We start from the raw sequence: 15,409 nt of genomic DNA on the forward strand, positions 1-15,409 counted from the left end.
TTTTTAATGTTTTTATTATTATGTTTTTATTAAGACCCAAGGAACAGCCATTATGCTGAAGGATATCCAGCTATACCTGTGTATCTTCCTTGTGTTTGCATTTGGGATATTTTATGAGCTGTCTGTTGAACCTGATTGCTTCTTTGATTGCAAACCTATTTCCAAGAAGGTCCTAACTCAGAAAGAAGTCATGACCCAAGGCAAAAGCATCATCTTTCTAGAGACAACCGATCGTTTGCAGCCTCCTCCACTAGTCTTATGCTCTGTGGAATCTGCTGCCAGAATCTACTCAGATAGGTTTGTTGTTTTCTTCATGAAAGGGTTAGACAATAACACACTGGAGGATATCAAGTCTTCCTGTCCAGCACTTTCAGCCATATCTGCTTTGAAGAATGTTTTCATTTTCCCACTGAACATGGATATTTTGTTCCAGAACACACCTCTACTGCCATGGTACCTCCAGGTAAGATGCTGGATAAAAGTTTTGGTGGGGTGCTGGAGTTGAGCAAATTTATTTGTAGCCAATCACGGTGACATCACTGAAAAACAGAGTGGTATAGTGCATACAGTGTTGGACTAGGATCTGGGAAACTCCAGTTCAAACCTCCATTCTGCCATGGAAGCTTACTAAGTGACTTTAGGCCAGTTATGCACTCAGCCATTGGAGATAAAGACAAGATACTGTTGAAGTAAGCAAATAAATAGTGTGGACAAATATGAATCTTTCTGGGAGGAAAAAAAAACAATTGGTGTTTTATTTCCTTGATCAATGGGGGGGATGCCTTTTTCTACTAGGACAGCCCTTCTCCTGGCAAGAGCCAGGGGTCAGGACTGGAGTGTGTGCTTTGAATGCAAGAGGTCCTAGCTTTAATCCAAAGTATCTCTAGTTAAAGAGCTGAGAAAGACCATGGCAGGGAACAGCTGCTAGGTTTGGGTAGCAACTCCTCAGCATGATCAGCCTAGCTCAGTCTTAGGCCAGAAGTTACTTTGGGCCACCAGCAACATCTATCCCCCTTCCCCAAGTCCCATTAAGGAGGAAAGCAGGGGTTCCTGGGGTGGGGAGTGGAGACTTCAGGCAGTCTAGTCTCTGCTGATGGCTGCTGCCAATGTCAGAGGGTTCCATGGTATAGAATACCAGGAAACAAGCAGACCAGAAACTTCTAAAGGGAAGGATAATCACTCTTTGTGAGTCGCATATTCTCATTCCCTGTAAGGGAAGAAAGGGCAAGCAGTGAGCTGGGTAGTCTTTTTTGCAGGGATCCCAGTAAGAGAGAATTTGAGGGAAGTCTGCTTTGATGCCTGCCCCACCTGTATCTGAAGCCCTTCACTTGACAGCTAGCCAGAAGTGCAACCTATGGCTGACATCTCTGCCTAAGTCGTTGCCCATCAGAGCAAGCAATACTGAGCTAGATGGGATGGTCTAACTCAGTGTTGTTGAGCTGAGTGCATATGGAATGGTAGAATTTGTGTTTGGCTCCGCTGAGGAAATAAAGTTCACACAGAGTCCGCTTTTATCTTTAGTAAAGAAATATGAATACTTTATTAAAAGGAGCTTCATTCAAGTTAGGACAAAGAAGAGACATCATTACAGTCTAACTGGCAATACTAGGATAGTCCTGAAGGTTGAAAGATGGAGAGTGAGAAGGTCAGAAGGAAGGAATATTCCTTGACAGTAGCAATTTACAGTATTTGCTGGCATATAAGACTAGTTTCCCCCCTGAAAAACATGCCTCCAAGTGGAGGGGGGGTCGTCTTATACGCCGGGTGCACTTCAGTTGGGATAGACATAGCTGCCCATAGTGGCCCATAGTACTGTGTTTTGAGTGGAAATATTGGGGGGGGGGTCGTCTTATATGCCCAGTCATCTTATACGCCGGAAAATACAGTATATATCAAAGAAACAGTGTCAGAGCACAACAAAGGAAGGGATACATGTGTGTTCACCTCCCTAACACTCTGGCTCTCAATGACAATGGTGGAAATGCTGTCAAATCACAGGACCAACCCTGCTTAGCTGCCAAGATCTGATGATGCGGGGACATGGGGTCAGCCTTGCAATGGCTGGTCTTCTTTCTCCAAAGTTGGGGGCAAAGGGTTCTAATTGGGGAAAAACAATAGCACAGTTGCCTACTCTGGTGTAGGGTATGATTCTCTCCCCAATACTATTCAACATCTTAATGCACCTCTTGCCCAGTTTGTCTGAAGGTATGGACTTAGGTATCATCAGTATGCAGATGACACCCAGCTCTACCTGTTAATGCTCCAGGAAAGCCACCTGAAGCTTAAGCTCTTGCAGATGAAGGTCCTGTGGCTAGGAAGGGAGGAACCAGTGGAGGAAATGCACCTCCCCTGGCTTGACGGTGCAGTTACAAGCTGCCAGACCATCAGGAATTTGGGGTGACCTTTGATGCCTCCTTTAACATGGAGGGTCAGATCACAAAAAATCACAAAAGTAGCCCAGCAAGCATTTTTCTACCTCTGCCAGGTGACGCTACTAGCAGCCCACATGAACCCAGAACACCTGGCCACAGTGATCTCAGAAATAAGGTTCAGAGTTTCTGCTTTCCATAGTTTATAAATTCTGTTAAACTGAATTAAACAGCCCAGTACTAAGGATGCTTATCATTAGAAAAACTGGCGTAAGTATAACAAGTAAAATATTCATCTTCGAAACTGAAGGTTTTGTGATTCTCTGTCCATTTTGAACCTTTCAGATCAATGCAACAAAGGAGAAGTACTGGATCTATATTAGCTCCGATGCAAGCAGGCTTGCAATGGTCTGGAAATATGGTGGGATTTATATGGACACAGATGTCATTTCTATCAGACCCATCCCAGAGACAAATTTTTTGGCAGCCCAGTCTTCCCAGTTCTCCAGCAATGGGATCTTTGGTTTTCAGCAACGAAACTCGTTCCTCTGGGAATGCATGGAGAATTTTGTTGAGAACTACAATGCAGATATTTGGGGGAACCAGGGCCCTTATTTAATGACAAGGATGCTGAAGGGGCTCTGCAATCTTACAGATTTTCAGAATATGGAAGATCAAAGATGTCACAATATTTCCTTCTTGCACCCCAATCGCTTCTATCCCATCTCCTATCCACAGTGGAGGAAGTACTATGAAGTGTGGGACCCAATACCAGATTTCAATTACTCTTACGCTTTACACCTGTGGAACTTCATGAACCATGAAACTAAGAATATGACCATTGGAAGTAACACACTTGTGGAAAACATATACAAGACATATTGCCCAACTACTTACTGGAGCCTTGTTCAAGAAGCAGAAGGAAGTAAAGGGACGTCACTAAATAAAACCAGCTGACCATTAAACAGAACAAGGTGATTTTTTTTCTCTTTAAAACTCTGGTCATTCTAGGATAATATTGACGATCATAAGGGGTTTCATTTTTTACCTGAGCTCCAAAACACTACAGTTATTCAGATTACCTTGCAGCCAGGGAGTAAAAACAAACCCTAACACAAAAAAACAGTTCAGAAGCCCCGCCCCTCACGTCTGCACTGCTTCCCTCAACCTTGCACTGTTTTGGCTGGTGTCCATTTTGATCATGTCTAACTACAGTGTTTTTTGTCAGCCTGGTTTCCTTTTTCCATTGACCATTTCTACCAGAATTGCTTTCTTCACTGAGTTGGAGTGCATGATGATGGTTAAAGTGAGCTGGAGTTTTGTGATTATTTCCATACTGCAATTGTCACTCACGTCAATTTGTGATCCAAGAAAAATGAATTCCTGAATGCTTTCGATGTCTTCGCCCTCAGTTGTTATTGTGGCATGTCTGGTTTTTGCAGTGGTCATTATGTTTGTCTTTTTAGTTAAGAAAAGTCCAAAACTGTCACTTACTTCATTGACCTTTGTAATCAGCTGTTCTGGGGGCTTTACCGCACATCTAAAAAAATAGCGTAATGCTAGCGAAATTGTGTGACACTATGAAAAATCCCCCCCCCCCGGCATTTCTCATTTGCTTGCTCTCCCTCTTTCTTCTGCTCCTTTTTGGTGCTTCCTGGCACTCTGCACGGCTGCCTGGAATGGTGAAAGGGAAGAACGTGCTATAGGAGCACTTCATTGACTCTAACTTTCTGGGAGGTGTCATATTTAGTTAAAGGGTAGCCATCTGAATAGTTTGCTCTGATCAGATAAGTAGCAGATCCTCAAGTTCATCCATCTCACTGGTCAACTGTGAAACTTGAAAAGTAAAGGAACGGAAGAAAGAACCTTGCCTGTGAGTCATGAGTTTTTTCCTCATGGTGATCACTAATTGCATACAGTATGCAATGCATACCAGAAATGCTGATTCTGTGAATTTAGGGAGGAGTGGCTGGGCAGAAAGAATTGTGTCCATGCTTGGCTCTTGTGGTCCTTTCTTGCATGTCCAGGGAAATGCCAATCGCCACAGTGGGATCATGAGGTGAATTTCCTCCAGGCCAAATTGGCCATGGAATCTGGGTTTTTTTGGGGGGTGGCATCATCTGGGCAAGAGCCTCTTGTGGCGCAGAGTGGTAAGGCAGGAGACATGCAGTCTGAAGCTCTACCCATGAGGCTGGGAATTCAATACCAGCAGCCGGCTCAAGGTTGACTCAGCCTTCCATACTTCCGAGGTCAGTTGCTGGGGGGTAAACGGTAATGACTGGGGAAGGCACTGGCAAACCACCCCGTACTGAGTCTGCCATGAAAACTCTAGAGCAGTGGTTCCCAAACTTATCTGGCCTACCACCCACTTTCCAGAAAAAATATTACTCAGCCCCCTGGAAATTAATTTTTTTTAAATTTTAATAGTTATTCATCGCCCCCAAATGCACCTGTGGCCCATCGCTGCCCCCCTGGATCGCTGCAGCACCCACCAGGGGGCAGTAGCACCCACTTTGGGAATCACTGCTCTAGAGCAGTGGTCTCCAACCCCCGGTCCGGGGACCGGGATCAGTCCATAGATCAGTTGGTACCGGCCCGCGGCTCCTCCTCGTCCTCCTCCCTGGCTACTACCTCGGGGGCTGCCCTGCCACTCTGCCGCCAGCTAACCTTTGGTGCTCTCCAACAGCCACCATGGCTGTGGTTGGGGCACCCCCTTGGCAGCGCCTCCCATCAGGTGGCAAGAAGTCAGGGGCATCGGCAGGAAAGGAAGTGGAGCAGGGGCCCAGGCGGCAGCGATGTCCCTCGGCAAAAGACTACTCCCCCCCCCGGGCCACAGTAAAATTGTCACGCGTTGACCGGTCCCCGGTGATAAAAAGGTTGGGGACCACTGCTCTAGAGGGAGTCACCCCAAGGGTCAGACATGACCCGGTGCTTGCACGGGGGATATCTTTACCTTTTTATCATCTGGGCATGGAATTGAGGTCACTGTGGGTGGGCAGGTAGTTGTGAATGTCCTGCATTCTGCAGGGGGTTGGTCTAGATGACCCTGGAGTTTGCTTCCAACTCTGTGATTCCATGATTCTACAGCTTGATAGATCAAACAAGCCAGTAAGGCAGTACCCTGCTCTAAGGCCTTCCCCTTCTGAGGAAAGGAAGAATAACAGGCATCGTGGATAAAACTAACATTGTTACCCCCCCCGTAAGTTAAATTATCATTGTATTCATTTTCTAAAGTTACAATATAGGCAAGTATTGTTATATTATTCTTCATGAAATGTATTTCAACCAGTTCAGAGCATCTAAACCAGAAATGAATCAGTGCTCTCTAATGAATCAGGAAAACTGCTCTGACATAATGAACTATCTAACTTCCCCTGTTCTTGCATAAATACATTTTGTATACTTTTATAATTAAGAAGATATCTCATTTCTGAACTTAACTTTACACATACTCTTCAAATTTTCTACCCTCTTGTTTTTCAGGTAAATTGAAGAAAAGAACACCCATACTTTGGCGTATGCCATAAATACAGCATTTATGACAGAGCACTGAAGCAAAAGGACAGAATTCTTTTAAAAACCATATAGGCTCATGAAACCAAGCTGGACATATTTAAGGATGGAGAACTGTCAGTTCTGCCATACCCAGTTTATGTATGTTATTTTCTCAGGTTAATGATGCTACTTTAATTATAGCAACAGAAGTCACTATTTGCACTGCTCCAGCCAGGGCTAATCCATAGTAAATTAGTTGATTACAATGCCCTGAATCCCTCCAATATCAAGTTCTGTTTTCATTTATTTTGTTAGCTGCACAGTCAGTATAGGCCAAGGAGAGGAGTGAACTAGTTGCCCAAATGAAATTAACAGAGCAGATTCCTAATGAATTAAACTGCATGTCCATACAGATTGGCCTAGCGATAGAATTGTTTCACTGGGGTTCTTATTAAATCTATGACACTACACTTAGCAACACTAACAATGCAGCACTTTCCTGGAAGTAAGCCCCACTGAACAGATTGCAATAGGCGTTTGCTCAGGCTATAACTGCTCACCAAACTTGTGCGGTTGGGATTCAGGAAGGGATTTTCTGCCTGAAGAATATTCTGCTTTGCCCTCCAGTGTTGAATTTAGTTCTTTCAGAGACCATCTCTAGTCATTTCATTGATGTTTGAAATATTATCATTTACTAATGTGTGTTGAGGAAGGCCTAGTAACCTCTCAGCAGAGGACCAGGGGTTGGTAGAACACTGATTACCGTACCTATACGATGCTGTGATGTCCTTATTCTTCAGGAATTGACTTCTTCCTTACTATGCAGCCCTAGCACTGGCCTTAAGCATTTTCAAAATATTGTAAAAAGCAATGGAACCACCTCCACCTTGTCATTTTCTATACATGGAGGGGGGGGGTTATCTGACATTTTCCTTGGTGCTTTACATTGGGATGCTTTTAGCTGTGATTTGGAATTTCTTTGAGCCACAAGGAAAAGCATAATATAAATAATTGTAGTACATTTCTTCTTTTTTTTTCTGGGGAGAGGCATCTTGTATGAATTATGTGAATTCCTCCTCAGGATCCTGACCACCTGTGGACCGGCAGGCTTCCAGAAGAGACAAGCAGGAGCATTAATCAACTGATCCCTTATGTACAGAAATAATATTATGCCTCTTTTAATAGTGTTTTTCAATTAATATCGCAGATGTGGATAAAACGTTTTGCAGCCCTTTGGGGGGGGGGGGGAATCCACCCTGTCTCTTTTACACAGCTGCATCTTGCGGTATGTCTATAGCTACATGGAGAAAACATCTCTTCCCAGGCGAACTCAACCTTAATAGTCGCCCCTGAGGATCACTGTTTAAAAACACTGGGGTTGCCCGATCCGCCCCCTCCACTGCTGTGAGACTGAAGCCAATGACGTTGCTCGCAAAACTAAGCCAGCAGAGACTCAGCGAGAGGAAACTAGTAATTTATAAAAACCCGGCCGCGGTGTTGTCATAAGTTACTAGAGCAACGGCTGGGCTTAGGGGACAGTTTGCAGCGACACCAGGGACCCGCTCCGGATCGCAGGTGACTCCGCTGCTGTGGGGAGGGGGAAGAGAGTCGGAATCTTGCGGGGGAATTTTTTTTAGGGGGGGAAATAAATTTCCTGGGCGGGGAGGAGAAGGATTACAGCGCGAAGAAATCCTGCCCGTCGCCTCTGCTTCCCACCAGTCTTTTCCGTACGCACCTCCCCGCCCTATTTCCCCAAACGGGAATCCTGACGACAGGTACGAACTGCTTTTGTTCGGTATCGAAAACTGGGATTGAACGCTGAGGCGCTCGAGAACCAGCGGGCGCGGGGCGGGAGGGGAGGCGCCGCCAGCGGAGGGCTGGGACTACATGTTGCTCGCCAAGTCCGCCTCGCCTGTCTCCCCGGGCTTCGTCCCGCTGGGCAAGCAGCGCGGCGAGTGCAGCTGTTGCAGGTTGGCTGGAAAACGCGAGCCAACTTCAGGAACAAACGTACGAAGCTGGAGCTGCTCTCCGCTGCTGCTGCTGGAGCACTCTTTCCAGGGCCTCGAGGCTCCGAGGTCCACTTTATAGAGAATCGCCAGAAAATGTGGAGTGGTTCAAAGAAGACTGTCGGGGAAGGGGGCGGTGGGCCCGGCCAGCCAGCCATTCCGACACTTGGCTTGGCAAGTATTCGGCCCGAGGGCGGCGGGAAGACAGCCTCGCGCCCACGGCCCTCGGGAGTGAGGCTTGCGCCGCAAGGGCTTGGGAGCCAGATGGCTCTGAAAGCCAGCAGGCCTTGGAGAGTCGGCCGCATTCCCTGCATCTGAGGCGCTTGCTGCGTCTGCAGATCCGGGGCCAAGTTTCCACGAGAAGCGGGGCTGTTGTGGGAGGGATGCAAATGAGTTTGGGTTTGTTTTTTTGCCTTCGCTTTTTCGTGGCAGAGAACCAATTAATGTTCAGTTTGTTTGCTGTAAGGGCCGCTACATTTTTGTAGCTTCTGCTTTCCGGTGTAGGGATTTACTACGGATGGAAACTAGTAAGGGTTTTTCAGCTAGTGTGAAAATCTTTCACATCGTCGTAAGCTATAAATACAGTTTGGGATTTTAAAAAAAATCACAAAGCAATACCTAACCTCATGAAGGCTCCACACCACATCCTTCATAATCCTGTTTTGTGCTATTTCTGGCTTATGTTGTCATCGTGCCTTACAACATCCCACTCCTGGAACACCACACCAAGTCTCTATGCTCTCTTTATTAGCCCTCCAGGACAACCGCTTGACCACCGTGGAACAGGATGCTGGGCCACTGGCCTGCTCCAACAGGAGTTTTGTTTTTTTATCTGTTTTTCCCCTAACCCCCCTTTTTTCCCCTTTTGTTTTTAGTTTACCATCCACCTTGGTGAGTTTCAACAAACTCAAAGATCCATTCACTTCTTTGTCGTTCTTCATATGGTCCTAAGTATTGCTGTGATTATTCAGTAAGATAGAAAGCTCCTGTTTAATACCTTTGCTTTGTTCAGATGACAACTCCATTTCAAATTTCTGAAATTTCTGTTCCTATCACATTGCTAATTAGATGCTTCAGTCTTCAATAATTGCATTGCTACAATAATTGCATTGATTTACATTATGAAATCTGGCTTGGGTCTTGGGGAGAAAGGCAGATTATAAATAACATAAATAGATATCTGGTGAAGCTCCCACATCTTGAAACAAAAGTAGCATGAATTTGCAGTATGAGAAATGTTTCAGTTGGCAGCTGCATTATAACTGAGCCCCTGAGAGAAAGGTAGTAAGAGCTATGCAGAGTGGGAATTATGGACACAATATCTATATTGAAATGAGATAAAAAAGGTAAAGGTATCCCCTGTGCAAGCACCAAGTCATGTCAATACGGAGTGGTTTGCCAGTGCCTTCCCCAGTCATTACCGTTTACCCCCCAGCAAGCTGGGTACTTATTTTACCGACCTTGGAAGGATGGAAGGCTGAGTCAACCTTGAGCCGGCTGCTGGGATTGAACTCCGAGCCTCATGGGCAGAGCTTTCAGACTGCATGTCTGCTGCCTTACCACTCTGCACCACAAGAGGCGCTAAAATGAGATATATGCTGCTTTTTTAACTCGAATACTGTGAGGTGTATTATTTATTTTGTTTAAAATATTTATATCCTGTATTTCCTAATCATCCCAAGGCATCTTGCAAGAGTAATGCAAAAAATACATTATAGAACTCAAAATCTGCATTTGTTTTCTGTTAGGGGGGAAAACCATATTTGATGACCTAATTTAGAGCATGCACTCTTCAAGAGAGAGTTCTCTTGAAACTTCTACTGAAGTAGAAGTCTACTGAAGTAGAAGTCCTCAACTGAAGAAAAAAAAACATTGCTGGACCCATGGGACTCCGCCAACTCCCACCCAGTTTTGCATCTTGTGTTCCTGGGAACAGTAGTGTAACGGGCCACAGCAGACCAGCTCCTGGACTTTTTGGAGGAAACTTCAGCTCTGGATCTAAACCAGCCTGGCTTCCATGCTGGCCATGGGTGGAGACCGTGTTGGTCACGCTAGCAGATGATATCCAGTGCCAGCTGGATAGAGATGGTTCAGCCATACTCGTTCTTTTAGATCTGTCGGCCACATTTGATGCAGCCAACCACAAGTTGCTGGTATGCTACCTTGCTGTGATTGGAGTGAGGGGGACTGCATTGAAATAGCTGATCTCCTTCCTTTGGAATCAAGCCTAGAGGGTTGCAGTGGGAGAAGAGTTATCAGACCGCATGGTGCTTCCTTGAGGAGTGCCACAGGAGGCAATATACTCTCCCACACTTTTCAACATCTATATGCGCCCTCTGGCCCAGCTGGTCTGGGGCTTTGGGCGGGGTTGTCACCAGTATGCGGATGACACCCAGCTCTACCTTCTGCTAGATGGACGGACCGACTCCCCCTCCACACACACACACACACACACAATACATTTGCCAGATGTTTGGAAGCAGTGACTGGATGGCTCAGGCAAAGTCTTCTGAAACACATCCCCTCCAAGATGGAGGTCCTGTGGCTGGGTGGGAAGGGGCAGGAACAGGCAGCGTGCCTCCTATGCCTGGACTGGGTGCAACTAATACCTGCACCTTCAGCCAGGAATGTGGGGGCTACTTATGCCCTACCTGTCCTCAGAACACTTGGACACAAGTGATCCATGCAACGGTCACTTCCAGGTTAGACTACAGTAACTCGCCCTACATGGGCCTTCCCTTGGCTTTGATCTGGAAATTGCAGCTGGTACAAAATGTGGCTACAAGGGTCCTCGCTAGAACACTGAAGAGGACTCATAGTCAGCCGGTGCTACAACATCTGCACTGGTTACTAGTCTGCTTTCAGGTCAAGTTCAAGGTTTTGGTTTTAACCTTCAAGGCTATATGTGGCCTGGGTCTTACCTATCTGCAGGACTTCTTATCTGCTTATGCCCTCTTCCCCTCCCCCCTCCCCATGAGCACTTTGCTCTGTGGGTACGAATCTGCTGGTTGTCCTGGAACCCTGGAACATTCGACTAGTCTGTGTACATTTTTGGTCACCATATCTCACAGAAGTACTTTTCAATTTAGAAAAGAGATGACTGAGGGGTGAAGAGAGTTGCCAAACAGAAACTTTTCTCCCTCTTCCAAAATGCTAGAACTCAAGGACATCCAATGAAACTGATGGGCACTACGTTCAGGAGGGAAGTGATTAAAATGTGGAATTCACTGCCAGAGGATGTAGTGATGTGCACATGAATAAATTGCTTTTAAGAGGGATAGTTTCATGGAGGATAAATCTATTAATGGCTACTTGCCAAGGTGACTGAGAGGAACCTCCACATTTGGAGGAACTAAATCTCTGAATCCCAGAGCCAGAGAATACCAGGAGGCAACATTGGGGGGGGGGGGGAGTCATATTGACTGTCCAGAGGAACTGGTTGGCCACTGTGTGAGACAGGATGCTGGACTAGATGGACTAGTGGTCTGATCCAGCAAGGCTCTTCGTATGTAATCGTTCTATCACATATCAGGGAAAATCAGAATATTAAAATCTTGATGTAAACAAGAAAGTTACAATGCCTTAAAATGCCTAAATGGTTGGAGACAAAGAGGTTTAATTGAAAAGGTTGCTTTGGGGCAACTACTGAGAAGGCCAATTTTGCCTCTCTGTGAAATAGAACCTGCAGCTTGACCTGTCCAATTGTTCAAAAACAATGGAATGTTCTTGTAATTGGGCTCATGGTATTAAATAGGGTTAATTTCTGATTAAATAGTCAGACAATCAGGCATAGCATCAATTAAGGTATTTAAAGGATATATTAAACAAAAACACACAGATACAAGTTTCCGTATCATAGTCACACACTCAGTCTTGATGGTCTTTATCCTAACATGAGAACTTTCAAGAGAACTTTCCCCCATTTTGTTTAAAGGAAACTAAGTCCTACAGTTAGTGAATGTGTATTTGCCTGTTTAGTCAACATGACATCAGGTCCAGTAACATCAAGGAGAAATTAACTTTGGTACATGGGTCATATTTATATGTTTCCCCTGTATACTTCAGGCAGTAAAAAAAAAAAAAAGTCCAGAGACAGTAAATTGTAACACTCAGTCTGGCTTATTGGCAATTTGTGGTTTCTAAAACACAACCATTTTCTATATGTATGGAAGCCATTTCATCTTAAAGTAGCCAAGAAATAGAACCCAAGTTTTTCAATTTTATTGAGAGACATTTATTTAACACCCATTTTTTATTTAACATGAGGTTTTGCAGATAGGATGGGGAGACCTTATATACTGGGATCACATGGGCAGGAACCAAATTTAGTTCCAATAAGTTCCCTGAACACATGGTTCATGGTTACCGTTCCCTCTTGGTGCTACTTATGAGGATGCTTCTGATCCGAGCAAAATTGATAATTGGTGGTTCAGTCTTAATCAGTGGAGATCCTGTTGAGTAGCTTCCATAATTATATGGGATGCAATGCAGTAGCTTCCATAATTAATATAAGGGTCCCTTGCACCACTTATCATAACGATGGCTATTCTGCTAATTCAGTATATAGCAGCTAAAAAATATATGCATCTGTTATATGGTGTGTTAGCAAGCAAGCCAAAGGGTTTTTTTGGCAAATTGAAAATGACGGTGGGCTTGATTTTGAATGGCAAGAGTCACTGTGCCAGACAGGAGTATAGCTCTCACCGTAAAAGTGCCCAAAGTGTATATATTGTCATATTTTTTTAAACCAAAACAAGTGAGCAGTTGCAATTCATGCCTGGAAAAAATGAAAGCATTGTTTTTGTGGGCAGTGTTACAAGGGAAGTAAAATGTGTTTTTCATGGCTCATTAGATGGTCCAGATCATTAAGAGGAATTGGGGGGGGGGGCAGGTAAGGAATCCAAGGATGCCTAGTGACCCACTGAATTCCTAGAGGGCCTTGCAGTATGCAGGCCCTATTTCTATACTCACATTTTGCCCTGATTTTTGTCTCTTTCCCTACCTAAAAATTAATTCCAAAGATTCTGTTATGTTTAGTATGACCAAGAAATAGAACTCAGACTATGAAAGATGAAGAACTTGGGACTTTAAACCATGTTATGCAAATATGAGCAGACTGGATTCTCAATGTCTCAGGTCCTCAAAGTGTGGAAGTAAATTCACATTGTACACGTAGGTGAAAGATAATGTAGCAGTAAGAGTAAACTTTCCCTTTAAAATGATTTGCAGTCCACAACTGTTACTGAATATTCTGACTGAAAATACAATGATACAGTAGCAATGAGACAGGGAATGAGTTTTTCAGTTTCTTTGTAGAGATTACCTTGTTGTACTCCTCGCACGAAAAGTCCATGCAACATAAAGGTTTTCCTCCCTTTCTTGTCATAATGGTAAACATTTTGCCCATTAAGAAAATGAAAGGCAGTTTGAACAAAAGCACAAATGGGGATGTGATGTGTAAATGGATGAAAATATTGGACAGTATATAAACCAAGTGTTGTACAGGGATGAAAGCAACGGCTTAATTGATTTCCTGTGGCAAAGTGCGACACCTTATAATTCTACTCTTCAGTATTCAAGTAGACCTTGTAGCTGATGTTTGCAAACATATTGTCAGCATGACCTTAACTTTTTAAAATGTAGTTAAATGTAATTTGATGTCAGTGCTTGAATACTAGCATGGAAATCTCAGATAGGAATCAATTAAACAGGTCTGTTTATTTTGTGCATTGTCTCCTAGCATTAGGGAGTGATAAATGAAAGAACTTTGAGCTCATGATAGACCTCTGCTCCCAGGTTACTGGGTATTCTTCACCTCTTGGTAACCATTCAATTTTTATCTGACATTAATGAGTCTAAGACCACAATTTCAATGTATTTAGTGATATGAAAACCAGTTGATTTTTTAGTATTTTCAGTTAGTGATTATCTTAAATATTATTGCATTGCAATAGCTGCAGGTAGTTAAAAGCTAGATTTCTATTGATAGAAAAAATGACCATTACTCTAATATAGGGCATATGGCAGTGGCTACAAGCCCACAAATAAGACAAAATTTGATGCCCAGCCCAACAGATACTAGAGTTGCTAGAGTTTCAGGTGCAGCTGGAAGATCTTCTGGAATTGTATCTAACTTCTGCTGTAAAAAAGATGCAACTGAAGAAAATGGCAGCTTTGGGTGGCAGACAATATGGCATCAGATCCCTGCTGAGTTCACACAGCTCCAGAAACTCTACCCTCCCCAGGCTCTGCAACAAATTTCCAAGAATTTCCCAACCTGAGTTGACAGTCCTACTGGATGCTAAAATTGATACAATATGTCACCATATTGTATCTTTACGCTTTTCCACCAGGAGTTTCATTTACAAAGGTCAATGGAAGCATTTGCATACTTAGTCTAATTTCATGTGTGCCACCAATCCTGAGCAGTGTAGCTTAATTAGACTAATATGGCAGAGTTCAGCTTTTCTGAAATGCATCCAGGAATACATCACTCAGTTGCCTGTCTTGATAATTGTTTGCTCACACTGGAGTCTCAAACAAATGCACACAATACAGAGAATGAATATTTAACCGCTTGGTGCTCTCTGCTTAGCTATGGTGCATTAAATCTACAGTAGGCTAAACTTTGGAGTCCTGTTACCATCTCACCAGACACGCCTAGTAACACACTGTTGTTCAACACAACTCTGTGTTCTGAATATGCTTCGGGTCCAGATCACATAGAAATTCTGTTCTCATTAGAAAACATGGTATGTATCATTTCACAAATAACATAATTTGTAAGTGATTTTAGAAAGTTGCCTAATGTATATAAAATAATTGTTATAATACATTTTAAGCAAGAATTTAAGATAAAGGTGCAGTATTTTAAGTCTTTGATTGTTTCCTGTAACAACATCTCAAGCTTTGTTGAGCAATAACAAAACATTCCCTGAAAAAGGGATTCATACACCAGCATAATAATCTTTTAAATTGGGGGGGGGGGGGGAGATGACAGTCATTAGTGTTGAATGACAATTATAAACAGGAAGTTATTTTAACCTGAAGTCAAATGAAAATCTACACAACTGTGAACTAATTCATTGTGATTATTATGCTGCCATTGTGAGTAGGAGAAATGCAGTACTTGAACCTCAAGGTTGCCGAGTTCCCCCTGGTTGTTGGCAGGGGATGGGGAGGTGAGTTGCCAGATCCAGAAGAAGAAGAGTTGGTTCTTATATGCTGCTTTTCCCTACCCGAAGGAGGCTCAAAGCGGCTTACAGTCGCCTTCCCATTCCTCTCCCCACAACAGACACCCTGTGGAGTGGGTGAGGCTGAGAGAGCCCTGATATCACTGCTCGGTCAGAACAAGCTTTATCAGGGCCATGACAAGCCCAAGGTCACCCAGCTGGTTGCATGTGGGGGAGTGCAGAATCGAACCTGGCATGCCAGATTAGAAGTTCACACTCCTAACCACTACACCAAACTGGCTCTCAGGTTGGGAAACCTTCTGGAGATTTGGGGGTGGAGCCTGGGGAGGCAGGGATCTCAATGGAG

The 15,409-nt window shown here is 44.0% G+C and overlaps 1 protein-coding gene across 5 annotated transcripts in view; it reads left to right on the top strand.

Moving 5' to 3' along the window:
* Positions 1-15,409, top strand: part of DZIP1L (DAZ interacting zinc finger protein 1 like) — a 44,222-nt gene that overhangs the window by 7,728 nt on the left and 21,085 nt on the right. Inside the window, exons 3-5 of one of the 5 annotated variants that reach the window (XR_013233522.1) lie at positions 35-463; positions 2,715-3,343; positions 5,853-7,439. Coding sequence is in view for 2 of the 5 variants with exons in the window: in XM_077349128.1 (XP_077205243.1) it covers positions 14,620-14,622 (3 nt within the window). In the remaining 3 variants the exon portion in view is untranslated. Of the gene's footprint in view, positions 1-34; positions 464-2,714; positions 3,344-5,852; positions 7,440-7,469; positions 7,640-12,450; positions 14,623-15,409 lie in introns of those variants that run through there. The other 4 variants (XM_077349132.1, XM_077349131.1, XM_077349128.1 and 1 more) reach the window with 4 other exon arrangements.

This window comes from Paroedura picta, chromosome 8, assembly GCF_049243985.1.
Source record: "Paroedura picta isolate Pp20150507F chromosome 8, Ppicta_v3.0, whole genome shotgun sequence".
Classification (NCBI taxonomy): Eukaryota; Metazoa; Chordata; class Lepidosauria; order Squamata; family Gekkonidae; genus Paroedura; species Paroedura picta.